General features: G+C 46.8%; 1 protein-coding gene and 1 long non-coding RNA gene across 6 annotated transcripts in view; one reads left to right on the top strand and one right to left on the bottom strand.

Moving 5' to 3' along the window:
• Positions 1 to 27,064, top strand: part of PPP4R4 (protein phosphatase 4 regulatory subunit 4) — a 144,877-nt gene that overhangs the window by 103,180 nt on the left and 14,633 nt on the right. For all 4 annotated transcript variants that reach the window (XM_006133679.5, XM_075926658.2, XM_075926657.2 and 1 more), the window contains 8 exons: positions 425 to 502; positions 4,618 to 4,701; positions 7,388 to 7,570; positions 12,390 to 12,495; positions 13,341 to 13,488; positions 20,211 to 20,355; positions 22,745 to 22,786; positions 22,877 to 22,951. In XM_006133679.5, the coding sequence (XP_006133741.2) occupies positions 425 to 502; positions 4,618 to 4,701; positions 7,388 to 7,570; positions 12,390 to 12,495; positions 13,341 to 13,488; positions 20,211 to 20,355; positions 22,745 to 22,786; positions 22,877 to 22,951 (861 nt within the window). The remainder of the gene's footprint in view (positions 1 to 424; positions 503 to 4,617; positions 4,702 to 7,387; positions 7,571 to 12,389; positions 12,496 to 13,340; positions 13,489 to 20,210; positions 20,356 to 22,744; positions 22,787 to 22,876; positions 22,952 to 27,064) is intronic.
• LOC106732718 (uncharacterized) lies at positions 6,888 to 25,760 on the bottom strand. Of its 2 annotated transcripts, XR_012903315.2 has the most exons (4): positions 25,625 to 25,760; positions 24,806 to 24,861; positions 10,290 to 10,461; positions 6,888 to 7,111 (listed from the first exon to the last, which is right to left on the bottom strand). It is a non-coding gene; the product is annotated as an uncharacterized LOC106732718 (long non-coding RNA). The 2 variants fall into 2 exon arrangements; XR_016349597.1 differs by lacking the exons at positions 24,806 to 24,861; positions 25,625 to 25,760 and adding an exon at positions 12,353 to 12,475.

Below are 27,064 nucleotides of genomic sequence, written 5' to 3'. Positions count from 1 at the left end.
TCATGAAGTGGTCCACCAAGACCCTCAGCAATTTTCAAGTGGTCTGTGAAAAAAATGTTAGACTATAAAAACAATCAAAGTACCTCACTTTATTTTCATTTACTTCTTATTACTTATAATATAGGAGGAAGATGAAGAAGAAAAAAGAATGAGAAGTGGGAGGGACAGGAAGAGTGAATGTTCTTTTTCTTAGCAGGACCCAACAATGAAACTCAGCACAGGACCCCACTAACTCTAAATCTGCCACTGTACATAACCTCAACAATTTAAAAGCGCAGTTTGTGGGTATTATAGATTTGTTCCACATCCCTACTTTCATGTTACTAATCAAACCTTACTGAAAAGTAAATGCAGATGATTTAACTTTTATATTTCCTTGAAACTAAAGTGTGCTTTGTTTGTTTGTCTTACTGTCATTTTTTAGGTTGCTAAGCTTTTAGATTCTGATGTCTATGTAATACATAAAGAACTGGTAACACTACTTCAGGATGATTCATTGGAGGTAATGTATTACTTACTCTTCTTTATTGTTGGTTGCATTAATGTAGTTTATGTAATGCATAACACCAATACAGTAAACCAATATAACTAATGTTCGAAATGATTATGTTTTACTTTGGATTCACTTATTCTATAAAGACTGAGGGAATCATTTTAGATGCGGATTTCTCTTGGTGCCTTTGAAAGTGAGAACAGTAGAAAAATAAAAGGGGGAGAAAATAGGGGGAAGTTCCAGTTCAACAACCCTCCTTTGTTTTTGTCATATTAAATCAGGGATGTGTGTATAAGGGTATGTCTACACTACAAAGTTAGTTCGAAATAACAGCAATTATTTCAAATTAACTTTAATAGCGTCTATACAGGCAAACCGCTATTTCGAAATAGTGAAGCACTTATTTCGAATTTGGTAAACCTCATTACCAAAATAGCTATTTCGAATTAAGTGCTATGTAAACACTTATTTTGAAATAGGGGGCTTCCCAGGGAGCCCTGGTGGCCACTCTGGGCACAACCAGGAAAACTTACTCTCCTCTCCCCCAGCCCCGGAGCCATTAAAGGGGTAGACCCTGGCCACAGTGCCTGTGCCAGCTCCAAGCCTGCCAGCCCAGAGCCAGCAGTGGCCACCGAGGCCCCTGACCCAGTGGCCCCAAAACATGAGCCAGCAAGCCACCAGCAGCCAGCCCTCCACCGCTCCCCAGGAGTAGTCTGCCAGCTCCCAGGAGCCTGACGGGCCGGAGAAGGCAGGCGTCTTCCTGGTCCAGGGTGGAGATTATGGACCTTATTCATGTTTGGGTGGGCTGCCCCCAGTGTCCATGATCTCTGCACTAGACGGGGGAACGCGGCCATCTATGGTGGGATAGCTGCCAGCCTGGCCACCAAAGGCAACATGCGAACCCATTAGCAGGTTAGCATGAAAGTCAAGTTGGTCCGGCGAGACCCACAACCCTGAGCTTCCCCATCCCCTTCTTCCCCTTGCTTCCCCCTTCCAGCTCCCTCCTCCCAGGTTTCCTCCCTCCCCTCTCCCACCCTCTCTCTTCCCCTCTCCCACCTTCTTTTCCCAGTCTCCCCAGAGGTTCATCCCCCCCCACCCCCCAGTTTTGTTCAATAAATCCATGACCCATTCCTCCCTCATGTCCTTCCATTTACCCCTCCCTAGCCCCCCTTTTATTTGACTTCAGGAAGTGGGGCTAGGGAGGGGTAAATGGAAGGACATGAGGGAGGAATGGGTCATGAGCCCCCCGTGGGGAGGACCGGGGAGGCTCTGAGGGCTTCTCGGGGTGGACGCTCTCCCTCAGGGCCTCCTGGATCCTGACAGCCCCCCAATAGGCCACCCCGGATGGCAGCCTGCAGCTGGGCTGATGGTATCGACTCCACGAGACGCACCGGCGTGCCCAGGGGCAGCTCTGGCTCCATGTGGCCGAGTGCTGTGGTGTCCCGAGTTCGGGCACTCAGGGCACTCCAAGACAGGACTGCTTTACTGTCCCTCATCGAGGTAGACAAGCAAGCAACCCTGAAAACTGTCTGCCCAGGGTGGGCATAGGGTCTCTTTAAGCACGGAGCTCAGTTAGCCTCAGGCAGCAGCCCCACATACTAAGTCCTAAACTGATGCCCAGCCAGCACTGGTTCCGGCCAGCCTTAACTTCGGTTCAGGGTCCACTCAGTGTGGACATGCTATTTTGAAATAGCAAAATGCTATTTCGAAATAGCTTTTGTGTATAGATGCGTTATTTCGAATTAGCTTAATTCGAATTAACTATTTCGAATTAAGATAATTCCAAATGGCACTGTAGTGTAGACATACCCTAAGTGTGAGGGAGTTTGTGTGGTTTTAAGTGTAAAAATAAATATTTGGTTGAACATGGTAAAACTGATCGGAGATGTCGAAGTTCTCTTTGAATGGGGCAACGGAGGTACACACAGAAATTTAAACATACTGAGCATGGAGAATGGAGAAAAGGAGCAGGAGAAAGTTGGCATTTCAGTGGAAGACCACGTGGGTACTCTGTATGGGGAGATGGGTAAAGATGGGGTATCAGGATGGATGTTCTGCATGCAGAGTAGAGGTTAGATACAGTGTTAAGGTTAGGAGTGGGAGTGTGTGTTCTCCCTGCAGAATGAAATGGGAATTTCACTAGAGTGGGGCAGCTTGTTTCAGGCTGCGAGTGAGGGGTTCAATGCTTTGTACTAGAGGTGCTGATTCCAGCCTACCCACCTGATCTCCTCTGGGTTCCACTCTTGCCTCTGTTCCCAACAGCCCTGAGCTCTCCCAAGCTTGAGTGCAGATTTTACATTTTGTTGGTTATTTTTTCTTACTCTGACTGAAGGAGGGTTATAATAGTATTATGATTAAGGGACAGAGCTTATAGGAAAGAGACCAAGACTTTTGTCCATGCTCTAGCACAGACTTTCTGTGTGACTTCGGGCAAGTTACTTAAATTTCACATGCCTCAGTTTCACCATGTTTAAAATACATAACCTTCTTTCAAACGTGTTGTGGAATTTTTGGCTTTCCATTGGCATGGACAAATGATTAAGTTAGAAAATAGCAGTTCAGTCCTGATCCAGTAAAATACTGAAGGAATCTCAACTCTCTCATTTAGAATGTGACTACTCCTTTTGACTTGAGTGGAATTATTCCATTATTTGGCCTAATTTGTTTTGTATAGGTCCATGATAGCTGTTTTCAAGTATCTAAAAAGGTCTTACAAAGAGGAGGGAAAAATTGTTCTCCTTGGCCGCTCCCTTCCACCTGGAGCTGAGGTGGAGGGAGTGGGGAGGAGGCGCCCCCTTTTCCCAACGCTGCCCCTTGATCCTCTCACGCTTCCCGTGGCAGAAAGGCCACAGGGAAGGGGAGAGGATTGGCACTCTGTATTCATAAATAACAATTAAAGTAATTAAATAATTAAAATAAACACAAATTAAAATAATTTAAAAAATTAGTTGTTTGATTTAATTGAAAAATTCTTAATAAAGTATTACCCCCCCCCACCCCAACCTACCCTTGCGGTGAGGGTTGCCAGGTGTCCGCTTTTTTACTGGACAGTCCGGTATTTGCACTCTCTGCCCGGTAAAAAAAAATTCAGAAAATATTGGACACGTGTAATGTCCAGTATTTTCTGAATTTCTGGCTGGGCATTGGATGGAAGCCTGGTGGCGCCTCCTGTGGTTGCATGCTGAAGCCAGGTGGTGCGGGTTTTTTTTGTATGCCAGACACACGTGGTTCTCCCCTCTTTCCCCCCTCGACAAAAATGTTTAGCCTGCGTGTTCGGTATTTTTTGGGGAGAGCATCTGGCAACCCTACTTGCGGCCCACAGCTGTTTTCTTTGGAGTAATAAGGCCCTCATTGCTTTCCGAGTTGTGCAGGCCTGATCTAGATGGTGCTTGGTCCTGCCATGAAGGTAGGGGACTGGACTCCAGGACCTCTCGAGGTCACTTCCAGTTCTAGGATTCTACGATTGACCAAGATATTGAAAAATGAACATGGATTTGGGGTGAAACACTTGAACATCTTAAAAGAGCTTAAATATCAGAGATCACATCCTCAGCACTTCTGAAAATTAGGCTTCTTTAGGATGTCTCAAGTTGGTTACTCAGAAATTGAGGATCTAATATCAGGCATCAATTCAGGATTTGTCCCTATAGTATGTTTTAATATTGTTATTTCTAGTCTAGTTTTAAACATCAGAAACTTCTAAGGGCATGTTATTCGGTATTTCCAGTGTGTTAGATTTTACTCTATGAAGTGAAGTTTTGCTAAAACTCGATTTAAAAAAAGTTTTAAATTTTGTCTGGCAAAAATTGTCCAAAATATATATGTTTTTTCATATCTGATAAAGTCCTTACTGCCTGTTTGGAAAGTGCAGAAGTCCCTAGAAATATAGTTACATTTTAATATTTTATATTGTATATAAATACTTTGGCTTAAAAGATCTGACTATAGTTTGGATATGAGCTTAGTAACATTATCAGGACAAATAATGGGACCTGATTATTTTATTTGTGTGGGTGTAAAACACCACTGAAGTCAGTAGGGACGTACCAATGTCAAACTCATGCAAGAAAAGAATCAGGCCAAATGAATTTACAAACATGATTGATCCAACATTCTTTACATAGGTATTAGATGCACTATTAAGTCACCTGCCTGAAATTCTTGAATTTATGACTACTGGAGGAGAAAACAGTGGATCAGAAAGCAAGGTAAATAACCTGTGTTTTGATGTCTAGTTCTAACCATGAAGGAAGTTAGTACTGAAGTTATTTCACATAGGGTAATGCTCATTGAAATCATTGGGAATCTGTTTGCAGAAGGACTATAGGACTACATCCTGTCTCTGAAAACTGCAAACTGACATTTGTATTTGTTTACTTATATACATACCAAGATTCAGATTTACATAGATGTAAAGCCCTTCTGCACAAGGCAAAATATTTCAGTTTACACTTGTCTTCTGTCTGAATAAATAACCACAAAGTTTTCAAAAGGAATCAAAATTTCAGACATAGTCGCTAAGTTACATCCAAATTATGCAATTGCATCTTTATGATTTCATAGATAAAGTGTAGTTACATATGTCTAATAGTGATTTGTATACACATCTGGGTAACTTTATGTAGAATTGCCTTTTCAGACACTGTTGCTCCTTTTTAGGAGGAATAATGGTCTTGTGATTAGGGTATTGAATGAGTACTTGTGAGATCTGGATTTTTCTTTGTGTGCTTGCTTACTCATGCCCACATGCACAGTTAGATATTTCTGTCTTTATGGTATCCATAGTGTCAACTGTGATGCCTTTGAAGTGGCATGTATATGAGATGCTGCCGGCCCTATGCCCTCTCAGTTCCTTCTTACCGTCCATGATGGTTAATTGGAGCACCTTGTCTTGCTTTGCTAAAGTAGTAGTGGTTATCAATAGACCATTCTCCATCCATTCAGAGGTGCTCAAGATAGGCAAATCAGTGTGACAACCTACTCCCTCTATTCCACTGACATCAAAGAAGACTTAAAAGAAGTACTATGTTTCTGTAAAGGGCTTAGAGTATCTGTATATTCATCTCCCTACAGCATCTCTGATCATATCTGTGAAAGCACGGCAGTGGCCTGGGGAGTCATCCAGATGGTCTGGGATGCCACAGACTTTGGTGTCAAGGAGATTGCATTGGAGGTGGCCATGAGACTCAGTTCCTGGTTGCAAACTTCTGGGCTGTCCCAGGAAATGCAGACCACTATCCAGGATTTCCCCTTTGTGTGCTCTTTTCTGAGCTGACTGACTCAAGGGCTATGTCTACACTGGCATGATTTTCTGGAAATGCTTTTAACGGAAAAGTTTTCCGTTAAAAGCATTTTCGGAAAAGAGCATCTAGATTGTCATGGGCGCTTTTCCGCAAAAAGTGCTTTTGCAGAAAAGCGTCCGTGCCAATCTAGACACGTTTTTGCGCAAAAAAGCCCCGATCGCCATTTTAGCCATCAGGGTTTTTTTGCGCAAAACAGTACTGTGCTGTCTACACTGGCCCTCTTGCGCAAATGATTTGTGCAAGAGGGCTTTTGCCCGAACGGGAGCAGCATAGTATTTCCACAAGAACACTGACGATCTTACATGAGATCGTCAGTGTTCTTGCGGAAATTCAAGCGGCCAGTGTAGACAGCTGGCAAGTTTTTCCGCAAAAGCAGATGATTTTGCGGAAAAACTTGCCAGCCTAGACACAGCCAAGGCTCCATAGGCTGAAGGACTTCTGAGCCACCCACTGCTCCTTGGCCTTGCACATCCCTCAGCAGTCCAGAAAGCCATTCCTTCTTCCGCACCTTTGTCCTCTGATGCAGTCTAGGTCCTGGCAGGCTCCCAGATTGGGTTCCTACAGGGGGAAGGAAAAGGATAAAGGATGTAAGCTATGTTACCTATCCTCTTTTTGCTCGATCACTCAACCTGACCCTCCCAGAAGTCAGGTAGGCCAGAAGCAGTCATTTGGAGGATGGCATCCTAGCCAACATACTGGATCCACCCTCCTTCCTCAACCATCTCTGCCCTTTTTGGTTGTCCCAGTCACCTGTTATCTTGGATTGCTGGGTGCTCGATTCAGCTTTGTTGGGCTACTCCCTGCAGGCCTCAGATGATGCTGGCTTCGATAGTGCAGTACTACAAGACATTAAGCTATGGACTTAAAGCCCATTTCCATAGATATTGCTTGTGAGTCATCTAAAATGTAATCAACATGAGCAAGCACTTGAAAAAGGAAAAAAAGTTACCTACCTTTTTGTAACTGTTGTTCTTCAAGGTGTGTTGCTCATGTCAATTCCATTACCCACCCTCCTATCTCTCTGTTGGAGTTACTGGCAAGAAAGAACTGAGAGGGTATAGTACTGGTAGCACCTGATATATTGCTGCATGAGCGCATCACACCAGAGGGCACCACACCTGGCCCTATGAATACCACTATGGCGGAGTTCTCTGATAACCATGCATGTAGGCATGTGCACACTTAAAATGGAATGAATATGAGCAACACACCTCAGAAAAGAACAGCTATTGAATGGTATTTTTTCTATTCCCAACTCTGCCACTTACTTTCTCTGTGGCCATGGGCAAGTGTCTCAATGCCCCAGCTTCCCCATCTGTAAAATGGAGATATTACTTTACCTCAGGGCATGCTTTAAATACCAGTGTATTAATATAAGGAGGTGATCACATTGTCCATTACTGGGGACCACATCATAACATGATTGGATGAATGGATTTTGCATGTGCAAAAACACAGGCTATCATCCTAAAATAGGAATAAATCAATCATTTTTATTTTCTCAATTAACATACATTTTAGGATTTAAATAATACTGTATCATAACTACTTCAGATTTTACATTTTTAATGCTTTTATTTTATATTTTTAGTTCTTGACTATCCCTGACTTGATTCCGGCACTAACAACAGCGGAACAGAGAGCAGCAACTTCTTTAAAATGGAGAACTCATGAAAAATTACTACAAAAATATGCATGCCTGCCTCATATCATATCAAGTGATCAGATTTATTATCGTTTTTTGCACAGAATGTTGACAATCATTATGACAAATGTGAGCCCCAAGCTCTATCTCTCTGCTGTTGTTTTGATATTTGTTTCTGGTGCTTCAGAATGACTAATGCAAAATAATTAATACCTTTATATATTTTATTTGAAATTAGCGTTCTTATATTACCTTCAAGTAGAAAACAGTTAGGGTGTTTACAAATTTTATCATATAGCGCTAAGAAAATGTTTGAAGAACCTCCCATCTTTCTTAGGAAAAGTTGGGCTTACATAACAATTTCATGAAATGTTATTTATTCTTTTCTGGATTTTCCTTTCCATACCATTGATTTTTGTATAAATCAAATTCATATCTGAAGAGAAAAATGTTCTACTTGATTCGTTAACTTACTTTTTTATTATACTCTTTATTATGTGCCATTTAATTCCATGGCAGTAAATTTTGCTCTAGAAAGACTGGATTGGGTCGTTATTAAATTAATCCAAGAGGAGGATTATTGTAAGGGTATGTCTACACTACGGGATAAGGTCGAATTATGATACGCATCTTCAGCTACATTAATATCATAGCTGAAGTTGAAGTACCTTAACTTGACTTTTGGCACTGTCCACACTGCAGAAAGTCAAAGGAAGTCGAAGGGAAAACACTCTCTCTTCGACTTTCCTTACTCCTCATGGAAGCAGGGCTATCGACATCGACGAGAGTGCCCCTCTCAGTTTGAATTATCGTTTCTTCACTAGACCCTCTAATTCAAACCCTGGAAGATCACAGCAGCAGCTTCAATCTTCTTTGTAGTATAGACATACCCTAAAAGAGTATTTGTTATTTATTTTTGGTAACACAATAATGTGCTAAGTGATTTTCTGAAATAGAAGAAAGTACAACCCCTATACTAAGGAGTTTAAACACACACACAAAAGAGAGAGCAAGCAGTGAAAATGGATAAACAATATAAATAAAAGGTCAAAGTTAATAGGCCCAATTCACCATTGTATTACTCCGGTTTTACATCAGGTTTATGCCTTTGATTTCTTTGGAGTAAATGGTAAATCAGGAATCATATTGCTTACTAGGAATAGTAGGCGGCAAAAATATACAAACTCATTGGAAAATGGAAAATGCATGCCTGGAAATAAAACATTTTTAGCTTTCACGCAACCAAAATATTTCAATTTGGTATGCTATTGTACTGCTTCATGAGGGCTGTAGTTCTTCTACAGATGATCTGGTGGGTGCTTCACTCCAGGTTAAGGTGTATCCCTGAGCTTTCACTTAGGGTATATCTAAACTTCATCCCTTTTTCGATAAAGGGATGTAAATTAGATGTATCAAAATTGTAAATGAAGCTGGGATTTGAATTTCCCGTGCTTTATTTACATAATGGTGGCCGCAGCTTTTTTCGAAAAGCCGCTTTTCAAAAAAGAACCGCAGTCAAGATGGGGATCATTTAACAGAAATGCCCCGTTTCAAAAGATCCTGAGGTCAGAAAATGAGGGTACAGGATCTTTCGAAAAGTGGCATTTCTGTCAAACGATCCCCGTCTTGACTGTGGTTTTTTTTTCGAAAAGCAGCTTTTTGGAAAAAAAACCGTGGCCGCCATTATGTAAATAAAGCACAGGAAATTCAAATCCTGGCTTCATTTACAATTTTGATATGTCTAATTTACATCCCTTTATCAAAAAAGGGATGTAGTGTATATGTACCCTTAGAGAATGTTATTGCAGTGCTCATACACGTGACTACTTCACATATCACTGGTATCTCAGTAGCATGCGTGCAGCTCAAACTTCTCAGTTCCTTTTCTGTTGTCCCCAGCTTGAGATGGTTCTCAGTAGTCATGGTTATTTTTCACTTTTTCAGTGTTACTTTACGAAATTGGAGTAGTTAGATTAGTTTTCTTATTTAGATAAGTTTTGGTTCCTAGACACTTACCTTCTCTGTTAACAGAGTTAATGACTCCACAAAATGCCTGGTTCACCAGATTTCAAGATATGCACAAAGTGGCCTCAGAAGGCCATTCTCAATATGTTTGGTTTTGGGGGAATCCCTTGAACCCCAAAAGTGTGCCCACTGTAATAAACTGAAGTTCAGGGCATGCAAGGACAGAGTTGAGGCTGAAACTTAATTTCATGGGAAAGTCCCACTGACCCACCTGTAACCCAGGCCAACAGTCCTGTTTGTGGTAGAGTCTGTTCTCAAAATCTTAAAAAGAATAACCAACAAAAAATCAGCAGCTTTGTTGCCACATAGGGGACACAGCCCCGAAATGGTTGTCAACCAGGTCAGTCTTATTGGAGCCACAGCTCTGCTGCTCAGCATGCATGATGTTCTTGGTACCTCCAGCATCATCCAGGCATCAGTGGCTGGAGACAACCAGTAATTCCAGTGCTAAGGTTGAAGTGAAGGCTATAGCACTGCACTGCAGCACAGTCAGTTGCACAGACTGTATTGCTGATGATTTAACTCCCATACCCGTGCTTCAGTTCTGAAACAAACTACTTTGGCACCAACACAGCACACAGTTCTCCCTGTGCATTTAGTGTCTCCACCCATTGGCATTGACCCTACACAAAGCACCTCTGAGATATGCAGTGCCTCACCAGTTGGCACTGTCAATCTTGGTGCTGCCCCAGTTTTTACACCAGGAATATCTGGCTGTAAAACATACACGGAAGAGCTCTGTCCCACTCATTATGCACCAACGTTATGAAACTGCAGAACTGATATATCCAATACAATAGCCACCTTTTAGTCTCATACCTACTTGGGTCACGGCACACCATGGTGAATGAGCTCATTCGATCTTCCCCCTCGATCATGAGTGGGAGCTAAACAATATCGTATGTGGCATCTTCCAAAGCTGGAGTTCTTGACAACTAGCTCTTTCTTCAGCTATGGCCAACACAAAATGCCCCAAATTCTGTTCCAGAGCAGGTCTGGGGAAATACACAATGAGAAACAAGTTCATGGTGACACGGACTGACAATCTGTTATCCTAATAGCTCCTGCGTGGCCCGGACTGATGTGATATCCATTTGTAACATGAATGTCACTTTCCTCCCCTTCTGAAACTGTTATCCCAAATGCAGAGGCCCGCTACACCAACCTAACATAGCAACGCTCCACCTGAATGCATGGCTTCTCAATGGCTCTTTAATGAAGAGGTAGGCTGTTGTTGAACAGATCCAGACAGTGCTATTATACTGCAGAACACATTGTACACTTACTACCTATTTTCATAAATGGATTTAGTTCACCACACAGTGTTCTGCCTCACATATCTCTCTTGCTTCCACCCTCTCCAATTTACACTTACTGTCTTCAAAAACCTAAATTATCCGGGCTTTGTTTCAGCTCAATAAAAATACATGAGGCATACCGGGGAGGTCGACAAATGCCTTTGATGTCGACCGCGGAGTGTCCAGACTACAACGCTGTGCGGACAAACAGCTGATCGGCACAGGGTGGCAGCCATTTTAATTTTAATAGCCGCTTCATTTGGGTATGTCTAGTAAACTAATCTACATGGCTCTGGCGACAGAGCCATGTAGTCTAGACATACTCCTAGAGTGGTGTATCCAACGGGATATCTCTCTCTCAAGGAGGAGGTTACTTGCCAGGTGCTGTAACTGACATTTTTTGAGATGTGTCCCTGTGGGTGCATCACTACCCAGCCTCCTCCTCTGTATTTTAGAGTTTGGAGCAGGCTCCATTGTAGAGAAAGAACTGAGGACCCTCACCAGCAGAATGCAAAGCCCATGTGGGCACTGCTGTAAAGCTCTCTGAGCGAAGGTGCAGTGAAGCACCATAACCTGAAGTGGAGCATCAATAAGAACACTTATCTTGAGGAATGTCCATTAGTGCACTGGCTGAGTAACCGCCTCTTCAGCTGCCTCATGCTTCTAGTCTCCTCACCTGTCCAGGCTCCCTGGTTGGACTACATATCCTATTATGCACCTTTTGATGACAGGATGACAGGAGACACTAAATTATGGGAGTCCCATAGGCATGGTGTAGCATGGGAGATGGAAGTCCACTGGGGAGTTCAGCTCCAAGAGGTGAATGAAGACATGGGGCAAATGAACTACAGCTCCCCAAGATACTATAGTAGCACATCTGAATCTGAATATTTTGGGGTTTCGCTGAAAGTGTTCATGTTTTAAGAATTTTTTAAACAAAAAATAAAAAATTTCTGCAGAAAGTAATCACTTTCCATGACTCTTTTGTGTATGACTTAAAATTAAGCATATACCTAAGTGCTTTACTGGATAAAGATACAATTAAACACATACATATGTGCTTAGTTGGATCGCGGCCAAAATGATAGGCATGTGAGTACTACACACATCAAGAGCCATGAAGACCCACAGAAACTGAAATCAAAATGCGGTCTACAGTAAATTATGTTCTGATGTGCTCGTCACCATACAGGTTGTCATGTCAAACATTGAGACCTTTTTAAACATCTGAGTTTGTTCTAAATGTTATGGAACACAACTTTTCCAATCAGCTGTGCCTATAAGCTATTATATGACTGTTATCAGTCTGAAAAGAGACAGTTGTTTTAATTAAAGAAGAGGCCTGATTAAATATTAATGGAGTCTATTTGTAAAAACGTTTGATCTGAGTAGAGATTAGAAAGCATTTCAACTTGAAGTATAATATCTGTTAATGTTAGAATGGAAATATAATGTAGAATCTATTGCAAGGGGAAAAAAGGAAAAAAAAACTACATTCCAAAACATCACACTTTCAGAATGAACCTGATGAGTTGTTGCCTATTTTTATCTTGTAGTCGATAGTGTTTGCAGAAGCACTTATAAATACCTTTAGATGTTTTACTGTATTTCCTTTTTCTTTTAAGAATGTTCTCCCTGTCCAAAAAGCAGCTGCTCGAACTCTCTGTGTTTATTTACGCTATAACCGCAAACAAGAACAGAGACATGAAGTCATTCAGAAATTGATTGAACGTAAGCAGTAATTTTTTTTCTTAATTACTTTATGACAAGCAAATTAATTCTGGTAAATGACAAAGAAATGGTGCTTAGGGTTGTGCTCTGTAACCATATCATCAATGACGTAACAATATTCAGAAGACATACCAGATCACCAGTTTGGCCTACAGTGTCATTAGATAACACGTGTGAATATGTGCCATGGCTATGCAAAATACTCAGCAGGAGGAGTCTATGTAGGAAATTTATTGTATGCTGAAAGACCCTGTAAACCACATTGCTGGAATTCAGTATTATTAGCTGAAGGCACTGTATTATATAATGCACAATTTCTCTTAGAAAATAGAACAGTAGAGGCTGTGTTTTAAGAGTGCTGAATGATAAGTTTTTCTGAAAAATGAATAATTTATAGATGATTTAAATAATTTAAAAGTAGCTGACAAGTTTGATTTTCTGATCTCTCCTGTAGTTCCTCAAAAATAGCACAGGAAGATGAGAAGCCCTCATTAATGATCCTTAATGTTTACACAGCTCTAGCTTTATACACCTGGTATGAAATGTGGAAGTTATTGTTCCATGTACCAGCTGTGTCACTTGGTAGTTCTGCTATTTCAGTGGGTTAATCAAACTCAGAGGATGAAATCCTGGCTGCCATTGAAATCCATGGAGAAAGTACACTATGTTCAGTGGGGACAGGATTTCAACCAGAGAGTGAAATTGTGATAAAATGACATTATGGGCTTTGTGACAAGTTTTTTCATCCTATTAAAAGCACTTTTAATCTAAAGCTAATCCTTGAGACATAATCTACTTCATTCTGAAAACTTTACAGATAACCATTTTGGGGTTTTATTTTCCAGAGCTGGGCCAAGGAAAAAGTTACTGGAACAGACTTCGGTTTTTAGACACCTGTGAATTCATTATGGAACTGTTTTCCAAATCATTCTTCTGTAAATACTTCTTTCTTCCTGTGCTTGAGCTTACACATGATCCAGTAGCAAATGTGAGGTATTGTACCAATTATATGGAATTATGGCTTCTATAAAGTCTTGCCGACTAATCTATTAGAGCATGTCAGCATAACAGTGATTAGAGGAGGACCAGGTGATATAATTTATTTGTCCTTTTACAAAGATATTTATTGGTCTACTAGAAGATTTACTGAGTGTTGCCAGGGTCTTTAACTCAAATAAATTTTGTTGTTTTTTTTCATTGAAATCATTGTTCTGGGGTGGGACTGGGAATAAGGGGCTCACCATGCAGGCTGCTCTGGGGAGAGAGGACAGCCTCAACTTTCTCTCACCACAGTGACTCAGGCCCAGGTGAGAAGTGCCTGTCCTTGGTTGCAGTGAGCACAGCTGGGGGGAGGTTCATAACACCAACTGGGGGACAAATGGACACACAGACAGACACAGAAACCGATAAACTCTCTTAGGGTATGTCTACACTACAAAGTTAGTTCGAACTAACGGACGTTAGTTCGAACTAACTTTCATAGGCGCTACACTAGTGCTCCGTTAGTTCGAATTTAATTCGAACTAACGGAGCGCTTAGTTCAAACTAGGTAATCCTCATTCCATGAGGATTAAGCCTAGTTCGAATTAAGGGCTGTGTAGACCCTTAATTCGAACTAGTGGGAGGCTAGCCCTTCCCAGCTTGCCCTGGTGGCCACTCTGGCCAACACCAGGCAAACTCTACTGCCCCCCTCCCGGCCCCGGACCCCTTAAAGGGCCACGGGCTGGCTACACAGTTTGTGCCAGTTGCAAGGCTGCCAGCACCCGTGCCAGCACACCCAGCAGCTGACACCCCATGAGCCAGCCACCCGATGACACCCAGCCCTCCCCCTCTTCCTGGGACCAGCCTGGCGGCTCCCAGGACCCTGCCCGGGGCCGCAAGAGGCGGGCGCCCGCGTGGTCTAGTGCGGAGATCGTGGACCTCATCGAGGTTTGGGGGGAAGCCTCCAATGTCCAAGATCTCCACACTAGCCACAGGAACGCGGCAGTCTATGGCCGCATGGCTGCCAGCCTGGCCGCCAGGGGCCACCAGCGCAGCTGGGAACAGGTGCGCTGGAAAATCAAGGACCTGTGGCAGTCCTACTCCCGGGCCTGCCTGCCAGGAACCGACCCGGAGGCGTGCCCCCACTTCCAGGCTCTGGACCGCCTCCTGGGGTCTCATGCCGTCCCTCCCCCCCGGGACGTGATAGACCCTGGGGCAGAGGGACCGCTCCCAGAGACGGAGGAGGAGGAGGGCTCCGAGAGCCAGGAGTCTGCTGACAGCCTGCCCAGGACCCGGGACCCCCGAGGCACCCCACAGAGCCGCTCGCCTGTGTCATCCGAGGCCGGGGAGGCGTCCACATGTGAGTACCATCGTGCTCCCCTTACGTGTACGGCGGGCTGGGGTGAGAGGGAGCCCCGGGACCGTGCTCCTGGGCCTTGCCCACCAAGGAGCAGCAGCTGGGGATCCTGCAGGGGCCCTGGCCTTGCAGAGGGGAGCTGGGTTTCACACACCTGGGCCCCTGGGGTAATTTACCGCTGGTCTTGTTGCACCACAGCCGCAGCACCTGGGACTGCAGGACGCACCACCCCGCCTGCAGCAGCCGCCCGAGCGCAGGCCAGCAGGAGAGCCAGGAACCAGGAGGACTACCAGAGGCGGCACCTCCGGTTCCTGGAGCAACAGCTCCGCATCCAGGAGCACTGGGTCTAGGAGGACCTGAGGCTGCGCCGGAGGAGTTTGGAGGCACTGGAGGAGCAGGGCCGTGCCCTGCGAGGCCACGTCTAGAGCCTGCTCGACCGCTTCCCAATTCCCCCTGCTCCCCCTGCTTCCCTTCCTGTTCCCCGTCCTGCTCCCGCTCCTGCTCCCGCTCCTGCTTCCTCCACACCCCCCGTCCCTCCTGCCCCACCCTCCACAACCATTCCCCACCGACGCCCCCGGACCCGCAGTGTTGCGAGACAGGAGAGGCAGCCGGACCCCCACCCCTGAGCTTTCCTTTCCCTTCCTCCTTTCCCTCCCCTTCCAGCCCCCTCGTCCCAGGTTTCCCCCTCCCCTCTCCCACCCTCCTTCCTTCCTCCCCCCACCCCAGGGTATGTCTACACTACCCCGCTTGTTCGAACTAGCAGGGGTAATGTATGCATACCGGACTTGGAAATGAAGCCCGGGATTGGAATTTCCCGGGCTTCAGTAGCATAAGGGGGGAGCCTCCATTTTTAAATCCCCGCTGCTTCGATCCCCGTGTAGCGCGGCTACCCGGGGCTCGAACTAGGTAGTTCGGACTAGCCATCCTATTCCGAACTACCGTTACTCCTCGTGAAACCCCCTTTCTCCCTCATAAATTGTGGAGCACACAACATGCTGCCACCACGGGAGGGATGTTGTGCTCGGCCAGGTCCAGACGGGTGAGGAGGCATCGAAAGCGGGCTTTCAGTCGCCCGAAGGCCCCCTCCACCACGATGCGGGCCCTGGTCAGCCTGGCATTGAAGGCCTGGTGGGAGGGATTGAGGTGCCCCGTGTAGGGCTTCATCAGCCATGGTTGCAGTGGGTAGGTGGCATCCCCCACCAGGCACACGGGCATGTCCACGTCCCCGACCCTGATGTGGCGGTCGGGGAAGAAGGTCCTGTCCTGCAGCCGCTGGCACACGGAGGAGTTGCGGTACGCCCGGGTGTCGTGTGCTTTGCCGGACCAGCTCACATTAATGTCTGTGAACTGTCCCCGGTGGTCACACACGGCCTGCAGGAGGATGGAGAAGTACCCTTTGCGGTTCACGTAACGGGACACCTGGTGTTCCGGGGCACGGATGGGGATGTGCGTCCCGTCGATGGCCCCCCCGCAGTTGGGGAAGCTGAGGGCACCAAATCCCCGAATGACGGCGTCTGGGTCGGCGAGGCGGACCACCCTGCGGAGCAGCACCCGGTTGATGGCCTTGACCACCTGCGGAGAGAGAGACAGCAAAGCGCCAATCAGTGGGGCGCCCGGGTGGCTGGGAGCGTTCGTGCCCTGGCAGTGCCCCGCGCCCCACTCCCGGAAGCAAGCCCCCTGGCGGCATGTAGTACGGCCGGGACAGACCAACCCCTCCGGTGCGGGGCGCTTTCGCCTCCTCCCTCCCCCTCTTTGTCCCTGGGGGGGCCCATCCCCTCCTTGCAGCCCCCTTCGCCCCCTGGCGCAGTGGCCGTCGAGTGTCGTACCTGCATGAGCACTGCTCCGACCGTGGATCTCCCCACGCCGAACTGGTTCCTGACGGATCGGTAGCTGTCCGGTGTGGAGAGCTTCCAGAGGGTGATGCCCACCCGCTTCTGGAGGGGGTTGGCGGGCCTCATGCGAGTGTCCCTTCTGCGCAGGGCAGGGGCGAGCCACTCGCAGAGCTCCAGGAAGGTGTCCCTCCTCATCCTGAAGTTCTGGGTCCACTGTCGGTCTTCCCAGCGCTCCAGGACGATGCGGTCCCACCAGTCGCTGCTGGTGTCCAGACGCCAGATGCGGCGGGGCACGCCAGTGCCGGGGCGCCGCCGCGGCTCCTCCACGGCCCCCAGGGCGGCCAGGTGGAGAGGCAGGGGGCTGACATGCACCAGGAGGTGCCAGGCAGCCTCGAGCCATTGCTGGCAGGCTTGCAGCAGCAAGTCCAGAAAGTGCACCAGAAGGTGCAGGGCGAGCTCTGGCTCCATGTTGCCACCTGCGGTGGCGTCCCTGAAGGGAAGCACCGACACACACGGGCGCAGAGATCAACGCTTTGCTGTCCCTCGGCGAGGTTGGCAAGCAAGCAGGAAAAGCTGAGAACCGGCTGTCCGGGGGGGTCCCTTTAAGCACGAGCCTCAGATAGCCTCAGATAGCAGCCACACAAAGCAATTACTGACCTGATGCCCTGCCAGAACCGGTTTCAGCTGCCCTTAAATGCGCCCCTGCGTCTAATCAGTGTGGACACACTAGTTCGAATTAGCAAAACGCTAATTCGAACTAGTTTTTAGTTCTAGATGCGTTAGTTCGAATTAGCTTAGTTCGAATTAGCTCTGTAGTGTAGATGTACCCTTATATAGTAGATAGCTGTCTCTTTCTCCACCCCTGCTGCCCCAATGGGGTTATAGCTGTCTTAGTGCCCATCTCTGGCCCCTTTGTGCTTCCTATGGTCGTTCTACAGTATAACAGTCTCCTCCTATCAGACCCCTCCCTTTTCATCTGGCACATTCCATTGTCTTGGCGCAACCAAACACGTTGTTGTAAGTTCTGATAGGAGGACTCTGTATACCAAATTTTGTGGTCCTACCTTTTCCGTTTAGGTGGATTTCTTGAACAAATGGACTCACAGATGGATGGACACACAGACAGATGCCCAAATTCTTTCAAATATATAGTAGATTAAAGAAACAGGACACTAAATTCAAGACCCATTGAAATGAATGGGCGTCTCTCCCACTGAATTAACTGAATTTTTTATCAGTCCTCAGTTGTCACAGTGTGAAGGCTAAAACGCTAAAACAGATTAGAAGATGTCTAGGATAGAAAAATAGGAAGAAGTTATCAATTCTCAACAAAAAAGATTCACAGTGGGGTACCTAAGGTCCCATGCATGGATCTTTTTTGTTTGATAAATTCATTAATTGCCTTGAAGTGAGCTGAACAGTGCAGTAGTAAAATTTGTCAGTCACAAAGTTAGTTAAGTTAATCACAACAAGCTAAGTGTGTGAGGAACCTCAGTGTTACATGGCAGCACAATGGCAGGTGAAATTTATTGATGACAAATGAAACTAAAAAAAAGACATTCTCTAATCCAGTGAAATATGAAAATAAACCTTAATATTAAATATGTGAAATAATTTCTCATTAAATGTCGGGGATGCTATTTTTATGTTATGTATAAAGTTCTAAACACATCTATCTAAGGCTAAGTGGAAAGAGTATGATTCTGGTATTATACTGTATATTTGAGAAAAAGAGATAATGTAAAAATATTAACTCATTTGAACCCCCCTCCCCCACTAACTCCTCATATATGCGCAACAGTAGGCACAGTTAAGGTTGCACAAACAACCTTATCTTTTTCATTTCCAAAGTTTAGAATATTTCACTTTACAATCTTAATCTCTCTCTCTCTCATATATATATAAACAAAAATTTCCTGCGGGATGACAGAATGACATCATCACAACATCAGAATCAACAGGCTGGGAGGGTAGGCATGAGTGGATGAAAGTCTAGCTGGAGAAGACAAGCTCCAGCTCCGCCCCTTCCATCCAAGGCTCCGCCCCTGGAGTCAAACCCCACTCTCTCCCAGCCCAGCTCTCCCTGGCAGCCATGTGGAGAGCCAGGGCTGCTACGTCATGTCCTCAGCTTTTACCAGAGGCTAGGGGTAGAGCCAAGTCTGCCGCAATAAGACCTTGCCTTCCCTGATGGCCAGGCTGCTGAGCTAGGAAAGGATTAGGGGGGTAGAGGGTGTAACAGGGACCAGGCAGGCATGGGGTGGGACTGGTAGGGTGCAGCAAGTAGGGGGGAGGGTGCTGCAGAGCCTAGGCACAAGGAGTGGCAGGGGATGGAACAGTCAGGTAGTGCTTCAGGGCCTGGACATGGGGAGGGGCTGGCAAGAGGCAGAGGGCAGGGGGTGCCTAATGGGATGGTCATGGGGAGAGGTTGTCAGGGTGCAACCTGGCTGTTCTTCAGGAATTGGGTGGGTAAGAGAAGGAAAGACAGTGCATCGGGCAGGAGGCACTGAATGGGCTGGGGTGGGCACAGGGGTAGGGGTTGGCAGGATGCAATGTGGGGGTCCTTGCATGGGCTGGGCATGAGGAGAGGTTGTTAGGGCAGAGTGGGCAGGGGGCACAGAGTGGGCATGGGAAGGACCATCTGCCCGCACCAGCCCCTTCCCTGCAGTGTCCCCCAACTGCTTCATCCTTTGCCTCTCCCCGTGCCTCTGCTGTACAGCTCCATGCACTTGCTGCACTTTTCCAGCCCTATCCCATGATTGCTTGATCCCTGCTACGCTCCCCGCCTCCTGTGCCACGCCAGCCCCTTCCCATACCTGGCTCCGGCAGCGCTCCACACCCTCTGTTCCCCTAATTCCTCCCCCTACCTAGCCTCTGCAGTGCTCCCCACTCACCTCTTTCTGGCTGAGGGAGAGGGGCGCTTTGCACAGCTACCCTGCACCCAACATTTCCTGCCCATTAGCATTCCCATCCAAGAAGTCACCAGCCAGCGAATAATGATTGTACCCAACCCCTGGTGGGGGGAGGATGCACAATTTTGGTGCCAGAGCCTGGGCGGTAACACTTCTGGGTGGCCTTGCTATGGTTTGGGGGGGCAGCTGCTGTGTCCTGAGTGGCAAGTGCAGCCTCACCCTGGGCTGTCGTGTGGGCTTCACAGGCTGCAGCCCCCACACTGCTCCTATCTCAGCATGTCTCCTGCAAGTTCCAAGCATTCTGGGGGGGGGGGGTCACCTCAGAAACATCCGCACTTGAATGCTTTTAAGAATCCCACCAAGCACTTATCTAGAACTTTAGGTGTATAAATACTTTTAAAATTCTGTCCCTTAGTCACTTTTGTTACTTTTCACACTCTTCAGCTTTGCTTTTCACTCTCATGTAGGCCTTTACATCTTCAAAGTACTTCATAAAAATCAAGTTGAGAGGTAGGCCGGAAAATAAAAGCAGATATGAAGTGAAGTCAAATTGGCTATGGCTTTTATTAAACAATGGAACCAAATTGTTGCTCACTATCTGCATGAGAAGTTAAACGTGAATTCCTTTTCTTACAGAATGAAGCTTTGCTATTTGTTGCCAAAAGTGAAATCTACTTTGAAGGTCCCTACAGACAAACATTTACTTCAGCAGTTAGAGCTGTGTATAAGAAAACTTCTGTGTCAGGAGAAAGATAAAGATGTCTTGACTATTGTAAAACGAGTAAGTATTTTTTCTGATCAAGAAACATTTTATGTCGCAGCTGTCACTGCAAATTAAGATAGTTGATTTGATGTCCACATTTTAGTCTTTGCTCTTGAGTTTGGGATAGGAGATTAAAGACACTGTTATTCTTTTTTGTCAGTTTGAACAATTAAAATTAGAGATGTCAAATTAAAAGATACTGTTTTCCACTGAATTTAAGACAAAAAGATATTTTCTTGGTTTCTTAAAATACAGTTAACTGCTTGACACTGTAAGTCAGGCTTTCTCCCTTATTTAGTAATTGCCCACTCCAAGGATAGGAGTATGAATATAGGAGTGAGAAGAAGGGTTTACCTTGGTAAAAAAGATCGAGAATCCTTGTGGTATAACTGTTTTTCTGTTGTTTCTATTTTTACAATGAGCAGCTTAGAAACAGTTTAATGAATATATTTGTATTTGTGCACTTCAGTGACAAGGTGCATTTGTTTACTGCTAGACCCCCCAACACAGCCACTCAGGAAAAGTAGGAAACTTCCTTCTTCTCTCAGTGAAGCCAGTTCAGGATTATCTGGATTGCAGTCTTTATGGATGTTTGCTAGCCAGGCATGTAAAATCCCATTTAAATTGTTAACTGGTTAAACTATATGTTTAACTGGCTAACTTCCTTATGGTGGGCCCAGGCGGGCTGGAGCATTCCCCCAGCCATGCTGAGTCCAACCCACTTGTGTCTGCCACACTGTGGGCTGACCCCACCATATAGCACCATAGGAGGGGAGCTGCTCAGGCCAGGCAAGGCTTGTTGCACTGCACCGTAGGCAGGGGGCTGCTCCAGCCCAGCTGGGCCCACAGCGCTGTGGGCTGTTTGGCTAGGCAAGGCCAAGCCCATCAGACGGTGCAACACCGCAGGCTGTGTCGAGTCCACCACACCACATCACAAGTGGGATGCTCGGGCCAGGTAGGACCCACCACACTGGGCTGTTCTTGTTCATCCGGGCCCACTGCACCACGGGCTGCTTCAGCCAGGCTGGGGCCAAGCCTCCAGCACCACGCCAGGGTGGGAGACTGCTCTGGCCAGGTTGGACAGGGCCTGCCGCACCGTGGTACAGACTGGGGACCTTTCTGGCCAGGCCAGGTGCCAGTTAACTGGTTACCCTGGTAAGCATGCTGGTAAGGTGAATGCTTATCGGGTAACTGGTTAACCAGTTAAACTTTACATCCCTAGTGCCAGCTGTTTTCCCCCTAAGAGGAAATGGGTGGCATATAGATAAAATATAGATTTGCCTCCTCCTATGCGTCAGCCAGCAGAATGAGTATCCTGCATCCCATAAAAGGCTGGGGTCATCACAGATTATTCTCTCTCTCCCCCTTCGAGTTCAATTGGGGCATTCCAGCAGGTATTGACAGTGCTTTCCCTGTGGTGATACTTTAACATTGTGCAGCTAATCATGTATATGGTACAATTTATCCCTTCCTTTGTGAATCAGAGTGGGGTTCATTGGGAAAACAGATCTCTGTGAGCATTTCTGATTGCAGGGTTAACATCTCAGCATATAGATGGGTCTATCAACTTGGCTGTTACCCAGGATGGTCAGGAGTATAAATCCATGCTCTGGATTTCCCTAAGACTTTAACTTCCAAAAGCTGGGACTGAACAACAGGGCATGAATCACTCAATAATTGCCTTGTTCTGTTCATTCCCTCTGAAGTGCCTGACATTGATCACTGTCAAAAGACAGGATATTGGGCTAGCTGGTCTGACCCAGTATGGCCATTCTTATCTTCTCCAGAATACAATTATGTTTCTTCAGTTTTAAAAAAATCCTTACAGATGGGACCCCGGTTAAGGTATTGTTTGACAGTAATTTAAGCTTTTCTACCATGACAAGTTTCCTTTTATGCTAAAACATAGTGGCTGTGTCTAGACTGGCCAGTTTTTCCGGAAAATCAGCCACTTTTCCGGAAAAACTTGCCAGCTGTCTACACTGGCCGCTTGAATTTCCACAAAAGCACTGACTTCCTACTGTAAGAAATCAGTGCTTTTTGCGGAAATACTATGCTGCTCCCATTCAGGCAAAAATCCTTTTTGTGCAAAACTTTTGCGCAAAAGGACCAGTGTAGACAGGTGAGATTTGTTTTGCGCAAAAAAGCCCCGATCGCGAAAATGGCAATCGGGGCTTTTTTGCGCAAAAGCACATCTAGATTGGCCACGGACGCTTTTCCGCAAAAAGTGCTTTTGCGGAAAAGCGTCTGTGCCAATCTAGACGCTATTTTCCAAAAATGCTTTTAATGGAAAACTTTTCCGTTAAAAGCATTTCCAGAAAATCATGCCAGTCTAGACATAGACAGTATGTTCTTGAAGTTATTGGCTAGTTTAGGGTAAAAATATTATTTTAATTTATTTTTTTAGACCGTGTTGGAGTTGGACAGAATGGAAATTTCTGTGGATGCTGTAAGTACCTTCTGACTTTTATATTTGCAAGTGAGAGTTAAAAAGTAAGGTATGATATATGGTTATTTTGATTACTGTTTATTTTAAAAGTTTCAGAAAAGGTTTTATGAAAATGATTTGTTGGATCAAGAAAAAGAAAGAGAAGAACAGCTCCTGTTGGAAATGGTATGTTTATATATATATATGCCAGCTTTAGATTCATAGTTTAAAGCTAAATATTAATGTATGCTGTTGCAAAGGTGATTTGAGGTTAGTATAGGTGAAGTGAAGGGTATATTAAGGAGGTACGCTTTTGGCTTGTAGTTTCCTTTTCCACTCTAAAGAAGGGTTAAATCCCAAAAGGTAACATAAATCTTAAATCCCTTTCATTACATGGCAGATAAGAGACTGATTTTTTTGGAGAAATGTTGCACTTGAAATCCTTTTAGCTTAAAAATGTTAAGCACGTTAGCAACAATCCTTTATGATTTTTCCAAGAGATACTCATGTTTTAGCAAGCCTCTGTAATGTAAATGCTTCAAAATTCACACACAGCTTCATAATGCAGAAAAGGCTAATATCGTAACTTTTCTTTTGTGCCAGGAAAGCCAAAGGAGGCTGTGTATCTGCAATAGGCTTTCTTCATAAGAAATAAGGGGTTGGAACCAATGACAGCTGTAGCCCAGCAGGGGGGAGGCTCAGTGTAGGTTGCCTGGAGCTAAAGAGGCTAGGAGGCAGTTAGGAGCTGCTCAGTGTTGGAAAAGAAGACAGAAAAATGCTATTGCTTCACAGCCTCTCTAGCGTCTGAATCTATTGTGGGTCACTGGAGCTGTAAGCCTGGCAGAATGCTGCAGCCGGCACTCCCCCAGGTAGTCTATCATATCCCTGGATGCTCACATACCAGTCAGTGAGCTCTCTGTATGCCTATACTATAATGGTAGTCTATGCTGCAAATAAAACCCCACAGCTGGCCTATGGGGTTCAGACTGCAGGGCTGTTTCACATCAGTGTAACTGATTGGGTTCATGCTGCATCCCAAGCTCTTGATTCTCCTACCTCACACTGCCATAGTGTCCTGGCTCTAGCCTGAGCACTGAAGTCTACACTCAATTTAAGTCACACTGCTTTTTAGCTTGAGTTCCGCAATCCTTAGTTTAGCTGTCCTGGGGAAGCTGTGGGTTTTTAATTGCAATATAGGCAGGTACCAGTTGCTCCCTGACCTCTCTTGTGTGTGAGAATTGAGGGCCTGATAAGTTTTAGAGGAGGATTGACAGCTTTAACACACCACTTCTTGTTCACAGCAGGACTCCTCTCAAATGAGCCATCAAAGCCATCTTTTTTTCAGCATTGCTGAGGAACCTTCAGACCTGGCCTTCGTTGTTCTGTGCAGACACCACTGAGCCTCTTATACTGGGCACTAGCATTCCCAACTCAAGCTCCATTGACTACTACCATAGGCAGCCTCTCTGCCTTGCTCTATTTCTCTGCAGATCTCAAGCTCAATCAGATCTAGGTAGCATGGCTATCTGTAAACTCAGCCAAAGGGAGAGATTGGATCAGAGCCTGGGCAGGAATGGTGAATGGGTTTATCTGACTAATTTCTGAACTGTCTCCCCACCCCCCTCATGCTTTGCACCTCTAACTTCAGTCTCAATCCCCAGCTTTACCCAGTTTTCTCCCATTTGGAACAGGGGAGTAGGCGCTAGCTTGTGGAGGCTAATTCAGATTCCCCAAGCTCTTCTGTCATATTTCCCCTTTATAGCATGCTTACATTAACTTGGCTTTGTCCATGTGGAGCTACTCCACATGCTTCTGACAGCACTGACCTCTGTGAGTACCCCATACCCTCAGCTGCCAGAATTCCATACTTCTATGTTCTTCTTCGAGTGGTATCCCTATGGGTGCTCCACTGTAGTTGTTGGGTTTGTCCCGGCACCACAGTTCGGAGATTCGTCAGCAATGGTCTGTCAGACCATGCATGCGCGTTAAACGCCTTGTGCCATTCGCGCCATTTCTTAGAGCACGCGGTCCGGTTCCTACCAGTTCCTCCTAACTGTCCTCAGTCGCATACGGAGTGAGCTCCTTCTCATCAGATCCTGTCAGAAATTAAACAGTTGTTCTTCTTCGAGTGATGTCCCCAGGGGCGGCCCTAGATTTGCTGCCAGCAACTGGCGCCCTAGGCGAACCATGCAATCGGCACCCCCCCCCCCCCCCTCCAGCCCCAAGGGCAGATATCGACTGAGGGTTTTGGTTCTGTGCTGGGGAGAGGGGGGCTGGGGATGGAGTTCTATTGGCTGGGGGCCGAGGGACTGGGGATGGAGTTCTGGGGCTGGGGGCCAGGAGGTTGGGGATGGAGTTCTGGGGCTGGGGGCCAGAGGGTTGGGGGCTTGGGGCCAGGAGGTTGGGAATGGAGTTGGAGTTCTGGGGCTGGGGATGGAGTTCGGAGGCTGGGGGCCGGGGAGCAAGAACAGGGTGCCAGTCGGGAGAGAGAGTCCCCTGCACCCGCCTCCTCCCAAGATTCCCCCCCCCCAGAGAGAAGCCTGCATGCGCCTCTCCCGGGGCGACCCCCCCATCCCATGGCACAGGAGAAACTCCCCTGCGTTCCTCCTCCCCCGGGGGCCACCCCCCCACGTTCCTTCTCCCCCAGGGCCGACTCCCTCCTCCCGTGGGGCAACCTCCCCATGTTCCTTCTCCCCCGGGGCTGACCCTCCCCCTCCCGCGGGGCAGGGGAAACCCTCGCATTCCTCCTCCCCCAGGGCCAACCCCCCCCCCCCGTGGGGCAGGGGAAGCCCCCCTGCGTTCCTCCTCCCCCGGGGCCTCCCTCCCTCCCCCGCGGCCGCTGCCTCTCCCAGGACTTACCCCTCTTCTGGCCGCAGGGAAGCCGTGCTCCAGGTAAGGCATGGGAAATAGAAGGGGCAGGGTTTGGAATTTGGCGCCCCATGCAACTTGGTGCCCTAGGATGCTGCCTAATTTGCCTATAGGCACGGGCCGCCCCTGGATGTCCCGGTGGGCTCTCCACTGTTGGTATGGGGCTCGTCCAGGCGCCACGGATCAGAGACTTTCAAGCAGTCATCAGGCAGGCTATGTATGTGTGAGCAGAGAGGGGCAATTCCCGCCTTTGAAGTAGCAGGCACAGCCCCCTTTTCCCTCATTTCCTTCTTCACAGCCCTGGGCTAGGGACTTTCAACACTCTCCTCCTCAGCTGCTCTGCATATCAGAGAGAAACAATTGACAACCAATTGAGTACTTTAGTCAAAGAGAAACAATTGAGTACTTTAGATAGACTCCTCTCTTTATTCAATAAAACCAACCAAACAAAAAAGCTGCTAGCAGCTCTCACTGCCGCACAGAGACAAGCCACAGCAGCCAAGTCAAACTGAAAATAGCCCCCTCCACACACACACAAACACAAAACCTAAGGAATAAACCAACTAATAACCCAAGCAGACAGCTTGGTTTACACTGTTTGGGTGGTATACTCAGCCTTGGGGAGACATGTCAGTCCTGCCCAAGAACAAAAAATGTGGAAGATGCCGGGAGCCTATGCCAGCCTCTGATGCCCACAGCGAATGCATATGCTATTTGGGGGACACACATGTACAACAAAAATGTGTCTACTGCGGCAGCCTGACAGCGAGGGCTCGCAAGGAAAGAGAACATTCAGCCCACATGCTGTCTGTTGACAAAGCCCTTGACCTCCATAGCTATATAGGGGGCAATAAGGGCTCGAGTGCAAGATCCCCTTGGGGCAGTCCCTCCAGCCCTTTCCTCAGAAGGCACAATCAGAAACCAGACCCTCACCAGCCTGCTCTCTCCCCCCCAGGAATCAGTAAAGGGGATGAACCGGGCACCTTGGGCATGGGGAAATCTCAAGCCTCCTCTTTGACAGGCTCCAGAGTGCGCTCTAAACGGGGTCAAACCACCTGCCCAGGCATAAAAAAGGGCACCTACTAAGGGCCCTGATGTAACAGAAGCACTAGTGGCATCAAGGACACCCGGGGTGTCTCGAGCACACTCAGTATCCCCAGCACAACATGAACTCCCAATGGAGTCTCCACCACAGGTGCCAGGAGGTGACAGGGCTAGTCCCAGCTTCCCTCCAGTACCTCACACTAACCCCACATCTCCTGGGGTTGCGACCGCATCCATGCCACCATCTCATGTACCGGGAAACTCAGCAATGGCTCACAGGGCATCATCCCACAGCCATTCCCTAATGTGCAAAACACAGGTCCCACCGAGACAGCACAGGACAGCCAGAACTGGGCCTCCTCTTGGCCTTCGACACAGCACCACTCT

The sequence above is a fragment of the Pelodiscus sinensis genome, chromosome 5 (assembly GCF_052426305.1).
Source record: "Pelodiscus sinensis isolate ZL-2025 chromosome 5, ASM5242630v1, whole genome shotgun sequence".
In the NCBI taxonomy this organism is placed as follows: domain Eukaryota; kingdom Metazoa; phylum Chordata; order Testudines; family Trionychidae; genus Pelodiscus; species Pelodiscus sinensis.
This window is presented reverse-complemented; position numbering and strand designations above follow the sequence as displayed.